This window comes from Elephas maximus, chromosome 11, assembly GCF_024166365.1.
Source record: "Elephas maximus indicus isolate mEleMax1 chromosome 11, mEleMax1 primary haplotype, whole genome shotgun sequence".
Classification (NCBI taxonomy): domain Eukaryota; kingdom Metazoa; phylum Chordata; class Mammalia; order Proboscidea; family Elephantidae; genus Elephas; species Elephas maximus.
Genome location: NC_064829.1, coordinates 108,468,474 through 108,489,002, shown reverse-complemented (window position 1 = coordinate 108,489,002; position 20,529 = coordinate 108,468,474). Strand labels below are relative to the sequence as shown.

Below are 20,529 nucleotides of genomic sequence, written 5' to 3'. Positions count from 1 at the left end.
TGTGCGGCTGGCTGTTTCTCCTTGAGGAAACTGCGGCCAAATGCTACCACCAGCTCACTGCAGTCGCTCCCGGGAATGGTGCTGGAGGGTCCCAGCCATTTAGGTCTGGCAAGTCCTCTCTGCTTCTGAACCATCTCTCCCTCTCACTGCCGCTCAGTCTGTTTTCTAACCTTGCCTTTGATGTTTCTAACTTTGCTTTTGATGTCTAGCTTGTCATAATCGTTTCAATTGTTTTTTCAGGTCTTTGTTGTAAGAGGGATCACTGGAAGCCTCTGGCTACTCTGCCATCCTGGCCTCGCCTTTCCTCCCATTCTTAACAGCTAAAAGCTCCTTTGGATGGCTTCTGAGATCCTCCATACTGTCTCTCTAGCACTAAATTACGGCTCTGCATATATGTCTTCTGTATTAGAATGGAAACTCACCATTAATGATGATGATGATAGTAATAAATACTGAAGGCTTTCTATGCTAGGCCAGGTTTTTTTTTTTTTTTACGCCTATATTGTCTTTAATAAGACCATTTCTGATTCATTGCTATACCTGCTTTCTTTGCCTCTCCTACCTCCTACCTCAGAAAGTTTTGTTGAATGAATTAAAGAATTAAAAGTTGGGCAGTGGAGAGAGAAGGGAGGGTTGGGTAGGAAGAAATGTGTGTAGACACTGGGTTGGGTGTGGAGTGGGTCATCTGGATCGAATGTGAGTTGCCAGACCCTGTTTAAAATAAACAATTTTGACTGATTACATTTTAGGATATTTATTGGCCTCCATTTGCTACGTGGTTGGTTATATTTACGGTCAAGTGAGACCAGCAAGGGAAGCCAGATTTTCTGGTTTCTTTCTGGTAATTAAGCCCAAGCTTGGGTAAGGAGAGGGCACAGGAAAAGATTGACAAGATAAGTCACTAGAAAGGGCAATAATCAAAATAACCTTGGGAAAAATGCTTTTTTTAAACACTGGAATGATTTGGGGGGTGAGCAGAGGGAGGGGGAGCATGAGGTGGGAGAAGTTGTGTGGACTGGCTGCCGTTTTGACTCAGAGTGTTTAATTGGGTGAGTGGGCTTTCAAAGCTCCTAAATAGGCAGAGCAAAGCTTGCTAGCTGACATCGTTGGAGAAATTGCTGGCAGGCCCTGGAGTGCTTGTTGGGCTTCTTGTGGTGTCTTTGGTGCCCTAGGGTGAAAATAAAGGGAAGAGGCTAGTCTTTAAAACATTAAAAAAAAAAAAATTAATTTGTATAAGGGCTTTTAAAATTATTTAAAATTGTCCAGTGGAGAAAAAAAGAAAATCTACCCAGTAAAATGAACTTCCCCCATGCCTACTGCCAACTTCCATTCCCCAGAGTTCACCATTATGAATAGTTTGTTACATATTCTTCTATACTTTTTTTGTATGTAAACGTGTTTACTTAAAAAAAAAGCAAAAAAAAAAAACCAAAATTGAGATTACACTTTATATACTGCTTTGTTCCATACCTTTAAAGATATTTTTTTATTGCAAAATATTGCACATATGTAGAAGTCCATAAAAACTTACATGTGCAGTCCAGTAAATAGTAATAAAGCAAACAACCATGAAACTACTACCCCAGCCTAGAAATAGAATTGCCAGCCTCCTTTTCTGATCACTACAGTCTTCCCCTTACAGAGGTAACCCTGACTCGTATAATAATCGTTCACTTTTCTTTCTTTATTGTTTTTACCACCTACGTAGACATTCCTAAACAATTTAGCTTAAGTAGCCTGTTTTTGAACTTTAAGTATGTGAAATCATACTGTAGATATTCTCTCGTGACTTGTTTTTTTACTTAGTGTTATGGTCGTAAGACTCACTTATGTTGTTACAAGTTGACTCATTCTCACAGACTTTCTAATATACCACAGTTTATTTTATTCATTTTACTGTTGATAGACATTTGGGAAGTTTTAAGTTTTGGGCAGTTATGAGCAATACTGCTATAAAATTCTTGCACATGCCTCCTGGGGTATATGAGCATGTACTTTCTTTAGAGTGTATATGTAGAAGTGCAATTGCATGGTCACAGAGTATGCATAGCTTAAATTTTAGTAGGTAACTACCAGCAGTTTTTCAAAGTGATTTACCAATTTATACTCCTGTTATGGATTGAATTGTGGCCCCCCGAAATACGTGTTGTGAATCCTGTGGTTATAATCCCATTCAGGAATGAGTTTTCTTTGTTATGTTAATAAGGCAATATTAGTGTAGGGTGTATTTTAAGTCAATCTCTTTTGAGATATAAAAGAGCAGATTAAGCAAGCAAACATACAAGCACAAACAGAGGGGAAGATACACGCCACATGATTGCCCAGGAACCTAGGAATAGAAGCTGAAAAGGGACAAACACCTTCCCCCAGGGGTAGAGAGAGAGCCTTCCCCTAGAACCAGTGGCTTGAATTCAGAACTTCTAGCCTACTGAACTGGGAAAAAATAAATTTCTGTTCTTCAAGCCACCCACTTGTGGTATTTCTGTTATAGCAGCACTAGATAACTAAGACAACACCCGTAAGCATGAATGTTTTTACGCTCTATTTCATATTAAAACTTGGTATCATCAGAATTTAATTGTTTGTCAATCTGATGATCTATAGTGATAATTCTTTTTGGTTTGAATTTGCATTTTCCTGATTACTAACAGAGTTGAGTGTCATTTGTATGTTTATTAGCTGTTTGGATTTCCTTGTCTGTGAAGTGTTTATTCAAATCTTCTGCCCATTTGTAGCATTCTGAATACTAATCCTTTGTCAGTTATATGTGTTGCAGATGTCATCTCTTATTCTGTATCTTTTTATTTTTTTGATGACCAAAATGTTTTAATTTCAGTGAAGTCAGTGTATTAATCTTTTTCTTTATGATTTGTACTTTTTATTATTTTGTTTAAGAAATTCTTCCCCATCCCAAGGTCCATACCCCAACATTCTCCTCTACTCCCTTATAAATTTGTTTTTCAAATTTAGATTTTAATCCATCCAAAGTTTATTTTTGTGAAGAGTATGAAATAGAGGTCTTTGCATCTTTTTTTTTTTTTTTAATGTAACATATTGTGGATATCTTTCCAATCAACACATTCTTTTTAACAACTGCAGATTTGTCAGATTTTCTTTTGATGGCCTTTAATATTTCCACTTATTTGTTAATACAAATACTGCTTGTCTTAGTCATCTAGTGCTTCTATAACAGAAATACCACAAGTGAATGGCTTTAACAATCAGAAATTTATTCTCTTACGGTTTGGGAGGCTAGAAGTCCTAATTCAGGGCATCGGCTCTAGGGCAAGGCTTTCTCTGTCAGCTCCAGAGGAAGGTCCTTGTCTCCTTTCAGCATCTGTGGGCCTGGTGTCCCTTGGAGACCTCTGTGTGTCTTAGCATCAATCTTTCTCTGGTCTAGGAGGTTCTCAGCACAGGGACCCTGAGTTTAAAGGATGTGTTCTGCTTCCAGCTCTTCTTTCTTTGAGGTACTGAGGTTCCTTTTGACTGCTCTCTCCTTTTATAAGATAAAAAGTTTGACCCAAGCAGGTGTGGTGCCTCCCATCCTAATCCTCATTAAGATAACCTAAGCATGCCTTGTTAATATAACAGACAACGCACTCCCAAATGGGACCATATGCACAGGCATAGAGGCTAGGATTTACAACACATAATTATATCAGATCACAAAATGGAAGACAACCATGCAATACTGGGAATCATGACCTAGCCAAGTTGACATGAAATTTTAAAGGCCATGATTTACTGGTATAATGAATATTCTTGTACATATATCTTTGAGAATCTGTACTAGTATTCTGTGGGGGGAATTTCCTGAAGGGAGATGACTGAGTCAAAGGGTACACACATTTAAAACTTTGATAGGTACTGCCAAATTGTATTTTACTTCCATTAACAGTGTATGAGGAGCCCGATTTATCCAATACTTGGCAGTATCAGATATCACTCAGTTAATTAATTGCCAATTACAAGAATGTAATAGCTAAAAACTGCTAGGGAAGACTAGGGAAGACCCAAATTCTGTTTGAAGACACTGATGTCATCCTCAGAGATCAATGACCAGGCCCCCAACAGCCCTGCCTCCCTCCACTTTGACAAGTAGGGGGCTTCTAAAATCTAGGAATTTGGTTAAACCTTTCTGGTACCGGGAGAATCGTATCCTGCTCTTCTTGCTGTTCCATTTTCCTGCAAGTTGACATTGTATAGAAAGGGCTAAGATAAGTGTTTACCCTGGCCTTCGTTTCACCTCTCCTGTTTATCCACAACCCTTGTTTCATCCCTGGTGATTCCACAGAGTGACTGTGGTTTAAGGAAGGTCATTTTCTTGAAACTTACTGATTTTCTTCACATTGCCCTTGAAATGATCACAGGGACAAGGTTTCTTTGGCAGCCCAGGCACTGTCACTGTCATGGATTTTCTTTTAGGGACTCCCAGAAGCCAATCTGAAATTACAAGGTTAGTATTTAAAGGAGAGAGTTAATATGCTTGAGAGTAGGGAGCAGGGCATGGCTTTCCTTGTCTTCTTTGCCTTCTAGTTCCTCTTTCATGCTGCAGTAGGGTGGGAAAAGGGGCCAGCACAGAATGGTGGAGAAATCCAGTTATCTGAGCACCAGGATTTCTGAGTTGTTTTGCCCTGACCTGTACAAGCAAAGATTTGGTGGCAGGTTTGGAGGAGGGCATCCGGATCTTTGTGGAGACCAAAGGATGACGTGTCTGGCTTTTAGTGGCTATTTAACTTTGGGCAAGCTATTTCGCCACTCTGATTTGAGTCCTGTGAATAAAATAAGGTCAAGAATTGGATTCAGGAAGCTTTTGGAGAACAAGGAAAAAGTAAAGACCTTCTGGAAGGCAGCCCTGGGTTCTTGGGGAAAAGGGAAAGGGGAAAGGAGCAGTCAGAGATTCAGCGGGCTGTCCCTGGACCTTGGAGGAGCCCAGCTCTCGCCTGAGATTCAGGAGGAAGGCAAGGGTTGGTGCTAAATGGGGTGGCTGGTGGAGAGGGGACTGAGTGGGTTCAGCTGAGACAACATCTGCACTGGTCTCAGAGGGGCTCAAGGGAGAAAGCTGGAGCGGTGGTGGTGCGGTTGCTGTTGTTGATGCTAAGATACTGACCTTTGCACTCACATTCTTGGCTGTCTTTCTGGAGCGACCTCCTGGAGGCCTGGCGCTGGTCCCTGTGGCCTCTGGCGACCCCTGTTGGGAGGAAACAGGTCACTTTCAGGCACTGGAAAGGGAAGTGGGCCACATAAATGATCCTCCCAGCATTGTGCTCCCTAAGTCAGCATAGTTCCATTTCTCCTCCTTTTCTGCTTCAGGGATCTAGAATACTCAAGAAAGGAGTATTTTAAATGGGTAAGGAATTGACGTTAAAATCTTGGCTAGAGACAAGCTTAGCTGGAAGTAGTTGGAAAAAAAATAACGTTTGAATGGAGAGGACAAAAGGTGGGTGTTAATCTAAACCTTACCGCCTCCGCTTCTCAGCATTACAATTTTATGGTTTAAGAAATGGGAGCAAGGGGCAAATTATTCTATAAACCTGGGTTTTCAGTGGATCTCCAAGTTGCTGTGTTTGAATCCACAGTTCACTAACTGTAACCCGTTGTCCCTGAGTCGATTCCGACTCATAGTGACCCCATAGGACAGAGTAGAACTGTCCCATAGGGTTTCCAAGGAGTGGCTGGTGGATTCAAACTGCCAACCTTTTGGTTAGCAGATGAATGCTTAACCACTGCGCCACCACTTAGAGGATGGTATTTACCTTTGTTCCTCTGGAACAAAGCACATTCTTCTTTTGGCCTCTATCCAAGACTGTCTTATCACCTGATGCTCTCTTATCCCCATTTTGTGATATCTAAAATATTTTTATGCCAATCAGGGATAATGGTTCATAGTCTTAAGATTCTGGAGCTAGAACTGGGCTCAGATGATGGTTCCTCTGTATAGTAGCCTCTGATATTTTCTGTCAGAATTAATTACACCCTCATGTGGTTCCCATCATACTGGAATGTAGCTCTATTATTGAAACGTTGTAGTTCATACTTTGCTGTTTAGAATCTGCCTGCCTAACTAAACCCCGAGCCAATGGCTCCTGGCACACAGTAGGCACTTGGTGGTAAACGTTTACTCAGTAAGTGGAGGGACCAGCTGTCTGGAGAGGGCCCTTAGAAGCCATCTGGTTCAGTCTAGTTCTCCTATTTCCCACACTTGTGCCCTTTCTGCCACACACATGGAAGGTGTTGCATCATTTCCCCAAATGCTATTTTTCAAATATTCTCATGTGCTGTTTTGAGTGCTGTTGAAGGAATTTGCAAAGCATAGCCCCTACCATATGAACTTTTCTAACATTTTACTTTCTTGACCTCTGCTCCTAGTTCCAGAGAAAACCCACAAAAGCCAGAAGGAGTTTTGGAGATATTTAGCTGAATTCCTTCACGGAGACGTTTTTTCATTCTAAATGTTACCACCAGTTGCTGTCGAGTCGATTCTGACTCACGGCGACCCCGTGTGTGTCAGAGTAGAACTGGGCTCCACAGTGCTTTCAATGGCTGATTTTTTGGAAGTAGGTCACCAGGCCTTTCTTCTGAGGCACCTCTGGGTGGACACAAACCAACCTCTAACCTTTTGGTTGCAAAACTGATTGGCTGGGAAACAAGTTTTGAGCTCAGCTGCAACTGGTCTTAGGTGGTTTGTGATATCGCCACCTGGCGGCCTGGTGAGCTTTCCCCAAATCATGGCTCTTCTGCTTTAGAAACTGCTTTAGGAATTCCATTCAGTCTATTCAGTGACCCCTTACTAAACCAAAAAAACCAAACTGTTGCCATCGAGTCAATTCCGACTCATAGCGACCCTATAGGACAGAGTAGAACTGCCCCATAGAGTTTCCAAGGACCGCCTGGTGTATTCGAATTGCTGACCTTTTGGTTAGCAGCCGTGGCTCTTAACCACTGCGCCACCAGGTTTCTGAACCCTTACAAGGTGCCCATTATAGCTCATTTAATCTTCATGACTATTCTATGTGCTAAGTGGTATTTTATTCATTTTAAGATGATAAAACTGAGGTTCAAAAACAGTTAAGCGACTTGTCCAGGGTTGCAAAGTGAGTGGCTGAGCCAGGATTTGGATCTAGGTCCCCTGACTTCAAGGTGCCTTTTTTCTATGACACTCCAACCACTGAAACAGCAGAATGTGGAAGCGTATGGGGCAGTGAATGAGAAGATGTGGTGTTTAGTCCTAGTCTGCTCCTAACTTACTGTATGTCTGTGGCAACAGTACTTAGCATCTCTGTGCTTTAGTGTTCTTGTTCATGTGAGAGGGCCTTACTACCCACTCTACCTGCCAAAGAATAAAATGAGATGTTGGAGGAAAAACTCTTTAGAAAGTTTAATGAGGAACCAAAGGAATGGATTGATATTATAACTATTTATTACTGATTTTGTTACTATTACTTTTATATATGTAAAATTCCATTACTGACTGTATATACCTTCATAAGGGAAATCTCTTGTAAAAGCAGTTTTAAGCCAGTGAGCCACCCACTCAATTTAAATAATATTTCTGTGAAAAAAATTCTAGTACCACAAAAGTGTTTATGAAATCCTGTCTTCAAATTTCTACAACATTGATTTCTACAACTGTGATTTTTTTTTTTTTAGTTTTATTGTATTTTAGGTGAATGTTTACAGCACAAATTGGTTTTTCATTAAAAATTTATACATCAATTGTTTTGTGACATTGGTTGCAATCCTCACAATGTGTCAGCACTCTCCCCCTTTCACTTCTCCTCCTGGGCTCTCCATGTCCATTCGTCCAGTTTTCTTGTCCCTTCCTGCTTCCTCATCTTTGCCTTTAGGCAGGTGTTGTCCATTTTGACTCATAAACTTGATTGACCTGAGAAGCACATTCCTCATGTGTGTTATTGTTTGTTTTATAGGCTGTCTAATCTTTGGCTGAAAGGTGGGCTTTGGGAGTGGCTTCAGTTCTGAGTTAGCAGGGTGTCCGGGGCCATAGCCTTGGGGGTACCTCCAGTCTCTGTCAGACCAGTAAGTCTGGTCTTTTTTTTTTTTTTTTTGCGAATGTGAATTTTGTTCTACATTTTTCTGCCACTCTGTCCGGGATCTTTTATTGTGATCCCTGTCAGAGTGGTAGGTGGTGGTAGCTGGGCACCATCTAGTTCGTCTGGACGTGATTTGATCTTTAATCATAGAAACGATCTCAATATACCTTTAGACTCAATATACCTTTTTTTTTCCACCTGGAGGAGGATGATACTACTTTTCTACAACTAATTGAACTTAAGCTTTCAGTCTTACAAACAACAGTGAACCACTTGAAACATGTAATTTTAAAGATTGTTTTAAAATTAGTCTTTGTTATGGATTCGGAATATTAGGGTTTGCAGATATTTTTTAATGGAGCAAATCAACCTAAAAGTGGTCAGCGTTCTCAACATAAACTTATTAAGTGTTCGTAGTAGGCACCAAGCCAGGTTTTGAGCATGCCCTTTCAGGTCTGGTTTAAAGCAGTGGTTTCAACTCTGTCTGCATATTAGAATAACCGGGGGACGTTGTAAAAAATACTAATGCCTGGGCCCCGCCCCACCCTCTTTTTAAAAAAGAGCCCTAGGTGAATCTGAATATGTAGTCAGGTTTGAGAACTATTGGTATAGAACAGTGGTTCTCAACCAGGGGCGATTTTGTTCCCCAGGGGAGATTTGGCAATTTCTGGAGGCAGTTTTGGCTATTACAACTGGGGAGTGGGCTTCTATTGTCGTCCAGTGGATAGAGGCCGTGGATGCTACTAAACATCTTACAATGCACAGAATAGCCCCCACAACAAAGAATTATTCAGCCCCAAACGTCAAGAAAGCTGTTATCAAACCCTGGTGTAGAATCTTAAAAGGGCAAGGTTCTGAACTTAGAAACCTGAGAATTTATCCTTTCATTCAGCAAATATTTACCGAACATGGCGCTGGATAGTGTGAAGGACACGGAAACAATATGCCAGATTGTGCCACTGTGGAGGCTGCAATCTAGAAGGGCAGGAGGTGGAGGCAGGGCAGGCATACCCACATCTTCCATATAAGGCAGAGAGAGAGAGAAAGAGTCAAGTTAGGGCTCAGCATGTTCACAGGGGGGAGCACTCACATCTGGCTGTGGGCGGAATCAAGGCTGTGGGCAGGAGGTGGTTTTCTAGCTGGGTGTGTGAGCAAAGCTGAGCTGGTGGGAAAGCACAGGACCCGTTCAGGGAACAGCAAACGGTTTAGTTTGGGTGGCACGTACAGTATTTGTTAGTGAGTGGAGGGGAGGGACTGGAAAGGCAGGTTGGGCCTAGAGCTCTGACTCCATGCTGAGGACTCTCCCCTTGGTGGCTGCCATAGTGATGGAAAAGCCTTCTCTTCCAGAATGGTGGTCTAGGCCCTAGGGCTACGGGGCTCAGCAGCTTCTAGAGAGCTTCCTCTACAGGAAAGGGGACATTTGAAACTGGGGTAGAGTAGGATGAATTTCTCCTGACTTCAGGATGGAGTTGATGCTGAGTCTGTAACAAAGATATTCGCCCTAAAGTAGTGTTTGGGGAGAAGGTCCTCTTGAGGTGAAACCCACAGGAGGTGAGCTTTCTTCTGCATGGCTTTCCTGCTATGGGCTGGGCCACATTGACTGTAGCAAAAACTAGAGCAGATATGGAACCCATCAAATGTCTGCCTCCTCAAAGGAGAGCTGTCAGAACAGGGCTAGGTATAGGAAAACCTTCAAATCTGGATACTACCTGGTGATAAGATTTTTCTAGTTTCTTACCTTATCATTAAACGTTATTGGTGGCGTGTCCAGTGCACTATAAAGGATATAAAGGGCTTCCTTAAACCAACCAAAAACCAAACCCACTGCCGTCGAGTCGATTCTGACTCATTGCGACCCTTCTACAAATGTACAGTTACCTTTAACAGCCTCCCACTGCCGCCACAACGATTGGCCTGGGGAAATTCATTACTCTCTGGAAAAGGGGCTGGGGGAGAGAGCGAGGGAGCAAATCTTTGTTGAGCTAGTATTTTTTTGGCCAGCTCCTGTTGCAGACACTTTCACATACGGTATCTCATTTAATTCTCACAATTCCCATTTGGATGTAAGAACAGTTTTCTCCTTGTTTGTCAATGAGGAAACTGGCACTCAGAAAGCCTAATAACTTGCCCCAAATCCCTGTAGGTAAAAGGGGCTGCAGTTAGACGTGCTCTTTTCTGTTTACTTCATTTTCTTCTCCCACCACTTCCCCCTTCATAGAAAATTAATCTTATTTACCTGGATTTGGACTGCTAGAGACCACGGACATCAGTGTTAGTGGCAGCAACAGAAAGAAGAAGATTAGAACTTTCATTCTGGCCGTCGGTGCTGCTGCAAGTTGCTTGAAGATTGCCTTGATGAGCGTATGGAGGTTCCCAGTTAGAGAGGCTCCCCCACTTTTGGGGATGATTCAGGCTGGGGTACTTGGCTTGGCAGTCTGTGCTTTAATCCCAGGCCAGTGTTCTTATTAGAGGCTGAGAACACCTAAGGTGACGCTGGCCTTGTTTTTAGGTAACAGTTTGGACCGTGTGTTTTACGGGAATCTGGGAGGTAAAACTGGTCAAACAAAATAAACGAAACATTCTTAAGAACATAAGAAGGTGACTGATAACTTGGCAGCAAGCCTTGTTCTTGTCCCTCCCCCTGCCCCCCTTGTGTGTTAGAATTTTTTTCCCCAAGTCTTTTTTCTCGTTTGGATTTCCTTATACCTTTCAGTGACTCTCTCTAGCTTAATATCCAGCAGAAAAGTAGTTACTAAGGGTTGACAGAAGAGAGGATGACATGCTCTGTCTTCCTGTGCTCCTGAACCCATTAGTCTTTGGCAAAATATAGGCAATAGTAGTGTTGTTGCCTGCAAAGTTGCACTGAGCAGAACCAAGGGGAAGAGGCAATTCTCTGTTGCCCAAGACACTGCCCCTGGAACAGTGGGTAAAACCAGGCCTTCTTGTTGTTCATCTGGAAGGTGGCTGTGGATTACTTGCTCCAGCCTAAAGGAGCGAGAACTGGGTTGTTGGAAGCTTCCCAGGGCTTAAGATTCAAGAGGGTTTGGAAAAAAAAAAAGGAGCCACAGGAGGGAAGAAACCCTTGAAGTGTGCTTTTCCAGGTTGCTGGGGCTCCTGGCTCCAGACCTTGTTTGGACACAGCCCAAGGCAAAGGAAGAGAGATACTCGTAGGAAACATGAAGGGTTACTGAACAGCAGCAGTTGCTAGACTTGACTCCTATTCCGGAGTCTCCAGGAAATGTACTTAGAGAAAGAGGAGAGGTGGATTGAGTGCTGGGTGGTTTTTGTGGGGGCTGAAGGGAAGGTTGACCAGGAAGTCCTAACTGAAAGCTTCCCGGCAGGAATGAGAAAAGGTGGTATGACTGTTTCACCTAAGAGGAGGGAACAGGCAAGGCATGAGTCCAACCCTTTTTGACTTTTGTTTGGTCCTTTTTACCCTCTCAGTTTTCAAGTAATCCGTATGAGTCTGAGTTAATGCTATGGCAACAGGTATTGGCACATTAGCGAGTTGACTATAGACTTTGTAACCACGAAATTTATAAGGCAGCTGCAGAGGGCCAGGCACTGTGCCAAGCAGTGAGACTTACTGTCCTAAGCTAAAGGCTTGGCCTGGTCCGATACAAACCACTGATGTGGCTTCTTTCTGGGAGATTCTAAACACGGCCTTTGTCCTCAAGTCTAACCAGGGAGATGGTATGTACCTCAAATGTAAGAGCAGTCAAGTTTCAGAAGTAAGAGGTGTTCACTGTGGACTACACCTCCAGGGACTGGTGGCGTAGAATATGGGGTGACGGGGAGCAGAGGGGAAGGCACTGCAGAGAAGGGCATGTTGTAATAGAGGTGCTCTCTGGAGCTAGTTGGACGGGGAACTTTGAAGGCAAGGCCTGTCTTTCATCTTTGTATTCCCTGAACTCATGTAAGACCTCACATTTTGGGAGTTCTCAATAAATGTTTGCTGAATTGAATGATATTTTTGTAAGCCCCTGACTAGACCTTAAATGTCAGAAAGAGTATGAAGTACAGTCCATTACCAGAAAATATCTTACTGATAAATGATCACTCAAACACAAGGAGCCTGAAGGAGGCTCTTTACTTTTCCCATTGAGCTGTCCACAAGAGCCCACCAAAGGCTCAGGGAGCTCCTCTCTGACCTTCCCCTGTTCTCCCCAGGCCCTGGCTCCATGCCAGTTCAATTCATAAGGTTTTTTTTCTTCCTTATTTATTTATTTTTTATTGAACTTTAGGTGAAAGTTTATAGCTTGTTAGTCTCTCATATCAAATTTTATACACATATTGTCATGTGACACTAGTTCCAAACCCTGTAATGTGACATCACACTCCCCCTTTCCATCCTGGGGTTCCCGCGTCCATCCAACCAACTCCTGTCCCTTTCTGCCTTCTCATCCTGCCTCTGGAGAACAGCTGCCCCTTTGGTCTTACGGATCTGCTTGAATTAAGAAGCACACTCTTCACGAGCATTATTTTATGTTTTGTAGTCCAGTCTAATCTGTGTCTGAAGAGTGGTCTTTGGCAATAGTTTTAGTTCTGGGTTAACATAGTGTCTGGGGGCCATGGCTTCAGGTGTTCCTCCAGTCTCAGTCAGACCATTAAGTTTGGTCTTTTTATGTGAGTTTGAGTTCTGTTCCACACTTTTCTCCTGCTTCATCAGGGGCTGTCTGTTGTGTTCTCCGTCAGGGTGGTCATTGGTGGTAGCTGGGCACTATCTAGTTCTTCTGGTCTCAGGCTCATAGAGTTTCTGGTTTATGTGCCCCTTTTGTCTCTTGGGTTAATATTTTCCTTGTGTCTTTGGTGTTCTTCATTCTCCTTTGCTCCAAGTGGGTTGGGACCAATTGATGCACCTTAGATGGCCATTCACAAACTTTTAAGAACCCAGATGCCACTTACCAAAATAGGATGCAGAGCGTTTTCTTAATAAACTTTGCTATGCCAATTTTTTGGTGGTGTAGTGATTAAGGCTACAGCTGCTAACCAAAAGGTTGGCAGTTCAAATCCACCAGGCATTCCTTGGAAACTGTATGGGGCAGTTCTACTGTGCCCTATACGGTCGCTACGAGTTGGAATTGACTCGACAACAGGTTGTTTGTCGGGTATGCCAGTAGATGCTGAGAAATGGCAGTAGCTAGGCGTGCCAACCCACGGAGCGAGAGAGCTGAGTGCCTGTGTGCAAGAGGCTTTCTGGCAGAGTGGAATGCCTCCAGGCACTTATCGGTGGAGCTACGGAACTTTGACACACTTGCCCGAGCAGGGCAGATGTGAGTGGGAGGTCCGAGGGCCAAGAGGCCAAGGAACACAGGAAGCCGAGCTGCCTCAGTCTCAAAAGGTATGGCCATGACCTCTGGGGTTTCAAAGGGTGGAGTCGCCACTCTTATGGACTAGGAGAATTGTGTGCCTAAAGCCGAGGGAGCAGAGTTGCCATCCCAGTGGGCCTGGAAGGTGGAGCTGAAGCCCAGGGCTGAGGAGCCTCCACTTAGAATCTGGAGAGGGTGGCCAATACCTAGAGTCTAGAGGGCAGGGGTATTGTGTAAATGGTTTCAGAGAACAGAGGATTATTTTCAAAGCCTTGAGGGCTAATGTAATGTGTTCTGACTTGCCTGGTGTCTGTTATCCCTTCTTTCTCTCCAGTTTCTCCCATTTGTAAATGGAAATGTCTAGCTTGTGCCTGTTTTACCACTGTACTTTGGAAGTGGATAATTTGTATTCCAGATTTCAGAGATGAAGAGGAATTTTTGGATTTTGGATTTGGAGCTGATTTAAGACTTTTGCTATGATATGATGGGGTAAATGTGTTTTACACGTGGCAAGGACATGAACTTTTGGGGGCCAAAGGGTGGAATGTCATGGATTGATTTGTGTCCCCCCAAAATAGGTATCAACTTAGGCCATGATTCCTCCATTTTGTGATTGTAGCTTTATGTTAAAGAGGATTGAGGTGGAATTGTAACACCCTTACTAAGGTCACATCCTTAATCCAATGTAAAGGGAGTTTCCCTGGAGTGTGGCCTGCACCACCTTTTATCTTATAAGAGATAAAAGGTAAGGGAAGCAAGCAGAGACGGAGGACCTCATACCACCATGAAAGTAGTGCCAAGAGCAGAGCACATCCTTTGGACCAGGGTCCCTGCACAGAGAAGCTCCTAGTCTGGGAGAAGATTGACTAAAAGGCCGACAGAGAGAGAAACCCTCCCCTTGGAGCTGACACCCTGAGTTTGGACTTTTAGTCTACTTTACTGTAAGGAAATAAATTTCTGTTTGTTAAAGCCATCCACTTGTGATATTTCTGTTATAGCAGCACTAGATGACTAAGACATATGGTTGAATTTATTCCTAGTATTTTATCTCTTGGGGGCTACTGTAAATGGTAGTGATTTGGTGATTTCCTTTTCAAAGCTCTCTTTGTTGGTGTAGAGGAATCCAACTGATTTTTTGTATGTTTATCTTGTATCCGGATACTTTGCTGAAATCTTCTATTAGTTCCAGTAGTTCTTCTGTGGATTCTTTAGTGTTTTCTGTGTATAAGATCATATCATCTGCAAATAGGGATATTTTTACTTCTTCCTTACCAATTTGGATGCTCTTTATTTCTTTTTATTGCCTTATTGCTCTGGCTAGGACCTTCAGCACAATGTTGAATAAGAGTGGTGATAAAGGGCATCCTTGTCTGGTTCCCATTCTCAAGGGGAATGCTTTCAGACTTTTTCCATTTATGATGATGTTGGCTGTTGGCTTTGCATAAATGCCCTTTATTATGTAGAGGAATTTCCCTTCTCTTCCTATTTTGCTGAGAGTTTTTATTTTTATTGTGGTTTCAGTGAAAGTTTACAAACCAAGTTAGTCTCTCATACAAAATCTTATATACACCTTGCTATATACTCCTAGTTGCTCTCCCTCTAATGAGACAGCACACTCCTTCCTCCCACTTTCTATTTTTGTGTCCTTTTGGCCAGCTCATCTCTTCTCCAGATGGGAGCTGCCCACATAGTCTCATGTGTCTACTTCATCCAAGAAGGTCATTCTTCACCAGTTATCATTTTCTATCTCATAGTCCAGTTCAATCCCTGTCTGAAGAGTTGGCTTTGTGAATGGTTCCTGTCTTGGGCTAACAGAAGGCCTGTGGACCATGACCTCTGGGGTCCTTCTAGTCTCAGTCAGACCATTAAGTCTGGTCTTTTTATGAGAATTTGGGGTCTGCATCCCACTGCTCTCCTGCTCCTTCCGGGGTTCTCTGTTGTGCTTCCTGTCAGGGGAATCATAGGTTGTAGCTGGGTACCATGTAGCTCTTCTGGTCTCAGGCTGATGTAGTCTCTGGTTCATGTGGCCCTTTCTGTCTCTTGGGCTGGTAATCGTCTTGTATCCTTAGTGTTCTTCATTCTCCCTTGATCCAGGTGGGTTGAGACCAATTGATGCATCTTAGATGGCTGCTTGCTAGTGTTTAAGACCCCAGACACCACTCTTCAACGTGGGATGCAGAATGTTTTCTTAATAGATTTTATTATGCCAATTGACTTAGATGTCCCCTGAAACCATGGTCCCCAGACCCCTGCCCCTGCTAAGCTGGCCTTTAAAGCATTCAGTTTATTCAGGAAACTTCTTTGCTTTTGGTTTAGTCCAGTTGTGCTGACCTCCCCTGTATTGTGTGCTGTCTTTCCCTTCACCTAAAGCAATTCTTAAACTACTATCTAATTAGTGAATGCCCCTCTCCCACCCTCCCCCACTCCCCTCTCTTGTAACCACAAAAGAATGTTTTCTTCTCAGTTTTAACTATTTCTCAAGTTCTTATAATAGTGGTCTTATACAATATTTGTCCTTTTGCAGCTGACTGATTTCACTCAGCATAATGTATTCCAGGTTCCTCCATGTTATGAAATGGTTCACAGATTCCTCACTGTTCTTTATCACTGCGTAGTATTCCATTGTGTGAATATACCATAATTTATTTATCCATTCATCTGTTGATGGGCACCTTGGTTGCTTCCATCTTTTTGCTATTGTAAACAGAGCTGCAATAAACATGGGTGTGCATATATCTGTTTATGTAAAGGCTCTTATTTCTCTAGGATATATTCCAAGGAGTGGGATTGCTGGATCGTATGGTAGTTCTATTTCTAGCTTTCTAAGGAAGCGCCAAATCGATTTCCAAAGTGGTTGTACCATTTTACATTCCCACCAGCAGTGTATAAGTGTTCCAATCTCTCCACAGCCTCTCCAACATTGATTATTTTGTGTTTTTTGGATTAATGGCAGCCTTGTTGAAGATGGAATCTCATTGTAGTTTTTTTTCTTTTTAAACTCTTTTTTACTGTAAACGTAGCACACAAAATAAAGTACACAAAACATAAATATATAAACTAAAAAATTATAAAGCAAACACCCACGTCTACGCCAAAAAAGAAGACTAATGAGCATCCTAGAAGCCCTTCCTTCCTCCCTTTGCTCATACAACCCCTTCTCGAACAAATAACTACTGATCTACTTGTTACAAAAAATATTTCCTTGCTTTTACCCTGTGTGTATGAGTCCCTAAATGTATGATTTATTTATTTACTTTTATAATTTTTATTGTGCTTTAAGTGAAAGTTTACAAATCAAATCAGTCTCTCACACAAAAACCCAAATACACCTTGCTATACACTCCCAATTACTCTCCCCCTAATGAGACAGCCTGCTCTCTCCCTCCACTCTTTTCGTGTCCTTTTTGCCAGCTTCTAACGCCCTCCACCCTCTCATCTCCCCTCCAGGCAGGAGATGCCAACATAGTCTCAAGTGTCCACCTGATCCAAGAAGCTCACTCCTCACCAGCATCCCTCTCCAACTCATTGTCCAGTCCAATCCATGTCTGAAGAGTTGGCTTTGGGAATGGTTCCTGTCCTGGGCCGACAGAAGGTCTGGGGGCTATGACCACCAGGGTCCTTCCAGTCTCAGTCAGACCATTAAGTATGGTCTTATGAGAATTTGGGGTCTGCATCCCACTGCTCTCCTGCTCCCTCAGGGGTTCTCTGTTGTGTTCCCTGTCAGGGCAGTCATCGGTTGTAGCCAGGCACCATCTAGTTCTTCTGGTCTCAGGATGATGTAGTCTCTGGTTCATGTGGCCCTTTCTGTCACTTGGGCTTGTAGTTGCCTTGTGTCCTTGATATTCTTCATTCTCCTTTGATCCAGGTGGGTTGAGACCAATTGATGCATCTTAGATGGCTGCTTGCTAGTGTTTAAGACCCCAGATGCCACTCTTCGAAGTGGGATGCAGAATATTTTGTTAATAATTTTGTTATGCCAATTGACTTAGATATTCCCTGAAACTATGGTCCCCAGACTCCTGCCCCTGCTAAGCTGGCCTTCAAAGCTTTCAGTTTATTCAGGAAACTTCTTTGCTTTTGGTTTAGTCCAATTGTGCTGACCTCTCCTGTATTGTGTGCTGTCTTTCCCTTCATCTAAAGTAGTTCTTATCTACTATCTAATTAGTAAATGCCCCTCTCCCACCCTTCCTCCCTCCCTCCCTCCCCCCCCCCTCTGGTAACCACAAAAGAATGTTTTCTTCTCAGTTTAAACTATTTCTCAAGTTCTTATAATAGTGGTCTTATGCAATATTTGTGCTTTTGCCACTGATTAATTTCGCTCAGCATAATGCCTTCCAGGTTCCTCCATGTTATGAAATGTTTCACGGATTCCTCACTGTTCTTTATCGATGCGTAGTATTCCATTGTGTGAATATACCATAATTTATTTATCCATTCATCCGTTGATGGGCACCTTGGTTGTTTCCATCTTTTTGCTATTGTAAACAGTGCTGCAATGAACATGGGTTTGCATGTATCTGTTCGTGTAAAGGCTCTTATTTCTCTAGGATATATTCCAAGGAGTGGGATTGCTGGATTGTATGGTAGTTCTATTTCTAGCTTTCTAAGGAAGCCCCAAATCGATTTCCAAAGTGGTTGTATCCTTTGATATTCCCACCAGCAGTGTATAAGTGTTCCAATCTCTCCACAGCCTCTCCAACATTTATTTTTTGTGTTTTTTTGATTAATGGCAGCCTTTTTGGAGTGAGATGAAATCTCACGGTAGTTTTGATCTACATTTCTCTAATGGCTAATGATCGTGACCATTTCCTCATATATATGTTAGCTACCTGAATGCCTTCTTTAGTGAGGTGCCTGTCCATATCCTTTGCCCATTTTTTAATTGGGTTATTTTTCTTTTTGCACTTGAGTTTTTGCAGTATCATGCAGATTTTAGAGATCAGGCGCTGATCAGAATGTCATAGCCAAAAACTTTTTCCCAGTCCGTAGGTAGTCTTTTTACTCTTTTGGTGAAGTCTTTGGCTGAGCATAGGTGTTTGATTTTTGGGAGCTCCCAGTTATCTAGTTTTTCTTCTACATTCTTTATAACGTTTTCCATACTGTTTATGCCATGTATCAGGGCTCCTAACGTTGTCCCTATTTTTTCTTCCATGATCTTTATCGTTTTAGATTTTATATTTAGGCCTTTTATCCATTTTGAGTTAGTTTTTGTGCATGGAGTGAGGTATGGGTCTTGTTTCATTTTTTTGCAGATGGATATCCAGGTATGCCGGCTCCATTTGTTAAAAAGACTGTCTTTTCTCCATTTAACTGTTTTGGGGCCTTTGTCAACTATCACCTGCTCATATGTGGGTAGATTTATGTCTGGATTCTCAATTCTGTTCCATTGGTCCATGTATGGGTTGTTGTACCAGTACCAGGCTGTTTTGACTACTGTGGCAGTATAATATGTTCTAAAATCAGGTAGAGTAAGGCCTCCCACTTTGTTCTTCTTTTTCAGTAATGCCTTGTTTATCCGGGGCCTCTTTCCCTTCCACATGAAGTTGGTGATTTATTTCTCCATCTCATTAATGAATGTCGTTGGGATTTGGATCAGAATTGCATTAAGTGTATAGATCGCTTTTGGTAGAATGGACATTTTTATAATGTTAAGTCTTCCTATCCATGAGCAGGGTATGTTCTTCCACTTAGGTAAGTCTCTTTTGGTTTCTTGCAGAAGTGTACTGTAGTTTTCTTTGTATAAGTCTTTTACATCTCTGGTAAGATTTATTCCTAAGTATTTTATCTTCTTGGGGTTACTGTAAATGGCATTGATTTAGTGATTTCCTCTTCGATGTTCTTTTTGTTGGTGTAGAGGAACCCAACTGATTTTTGTATGTTTATCTTGAATCCTGATACTCTGCTGAACTCTTCTATTAGGTTCAGTAGTTTTCTGGAGGGTTCCTTAGGGTTTTCTGTGTATAAGATCATGTCATCTGCAAATAGAGATACTTTTACTTCTTCCTTGCCAATCTGGATGCCCTTTATTTCTTCATCTAGCCTAGTTGCTCTGGCTAGGACTTCCAGCACAATGTTGAGTAAGAGTGATGATAAAGGGCGTCCTTGTCTGGTTCCCGATCTCAGTGGGAATGTTTTCAGGCTTTCTCCATTTAGGGTGATGTTGGCTGTTGGTTTTGTATCCCAAAAAGCCCCCAGTGCTGTCGAGTCAACCCTTTATTATGTTGAGAAATTTTCCTATTTTGCTGAGAGTTTTTATCATGAATGAGTGTTGAACTTTGTCAAATGCCTTTTCTGCATCAATTGATAATATCATGTGATTCTTGTCTTTAGTTTTATTTGTGTGGTGGATTACATTAATTGTTTTTCTAATGTTGAACCATCCCTGCCTACCTGGTATGAATCCCACTTGGTCATGGTGAATTATTTTTTTGATATGTTGTTGAATTCTGTTGGCTAGAATTTTGTTGAAGATTTTTGCATCTAAGTTCATGAGGGATATAGGTCTATAATTTTCTTTTCTTGTGGTGTCTTTACCTGATTTTGGTATCAGGGATATGGTGGCTTCATAGAATGAGTTTGGTAGTATTCCATCCTTTTCTATGCTCTGAAATACCTTCAGTAGTAGTGGTGTTAACTCTTCTCTGAAAGTTTGGTAGAACTCTGCAGTGAAGCCGTCCAGACCAGGGTTTTTTTTTGTTGGGAGTTTTTTGATTACCTTTTCAATCTCTTCCTTTGTTATGGGTCTATTTAGTTGTTCTATCTCTGTGTTAGTTTAGGTAGGTAGCGTGTTTCTAGGAATTCATTCATTTCTTCTAGGTTTTCAAATTTGTTTGAGTGTAGCTTTTCATAATAATCTGATACGATTCTTTTAATTTCAGTTGGGCCTGTTGTAATATCGCCTATCTCATTTCTTATTCGGGTTATTTGCTTCCTCTCCTGTTTTTTTTTTTTTTTTTGTTAGTTTGGCCAGTGGTTTGTCAATTTTGTTGAGTTTTTCAAAAAACCAGCTTTTGGTCCTGATAATTCTTTCAGTTGTTTTTCTGTTTTCTATTTCATTTAGTTCAGCTCTAATTTTTATTATTTGTTTTCTTCTGGTGCCTGTGGGTTTCTTTTGTTGCTCTCTTTCTATTTGTTTAGGTTGTAGGGATAATTCTTTGATTTTGGCCCTT

At 42.0% G+C, this 20,529-nt stretch overlaps 1 protein-coding gene across 2 annotated transcripts; it reads right to left on the bottom strand.

Moving 5' to 3' along the window:
- Nucleotides 1-479: 479 nt before the first annotated feature.
- CXCL17 (C-X-C motif chemokine ligand 17) lies at nt 480-10,605 on the bottom strand. Of its 2 annotated transcripts, XM_049900821.1 has the most exons (5): nt 10,288-10,605; nt 8,955-9,068; nt 5,111-5,191; nt 4,336-4,443; nt 480-1,168 (listed from the first exon to the last, which is right to left on the bottom strand). In XM_049900821.1, exons 1-5 carry the CDS (start codon nt 10,361-10,363, stop codon nt 1,071-1,073), a joined length of 477 nt encoding a protein of 158 aa, XP_049756778.1. In that variant the 5' UTR covers nt 10,364-10,605; the 3' UTR covers nt 480-1,070. The 2 variants fall into 2 exon arrangements, with proteins under 2 accessions (XP_049756778.1, XP_049756779.1); XM_049900822.1 differs by lacking the exon at nt 8,955-9,068 and having other exon boundaries at nt 716-1,168.
- Nucleotides 10,606-20,529: the final 9,924 nt, after the last annotated feature.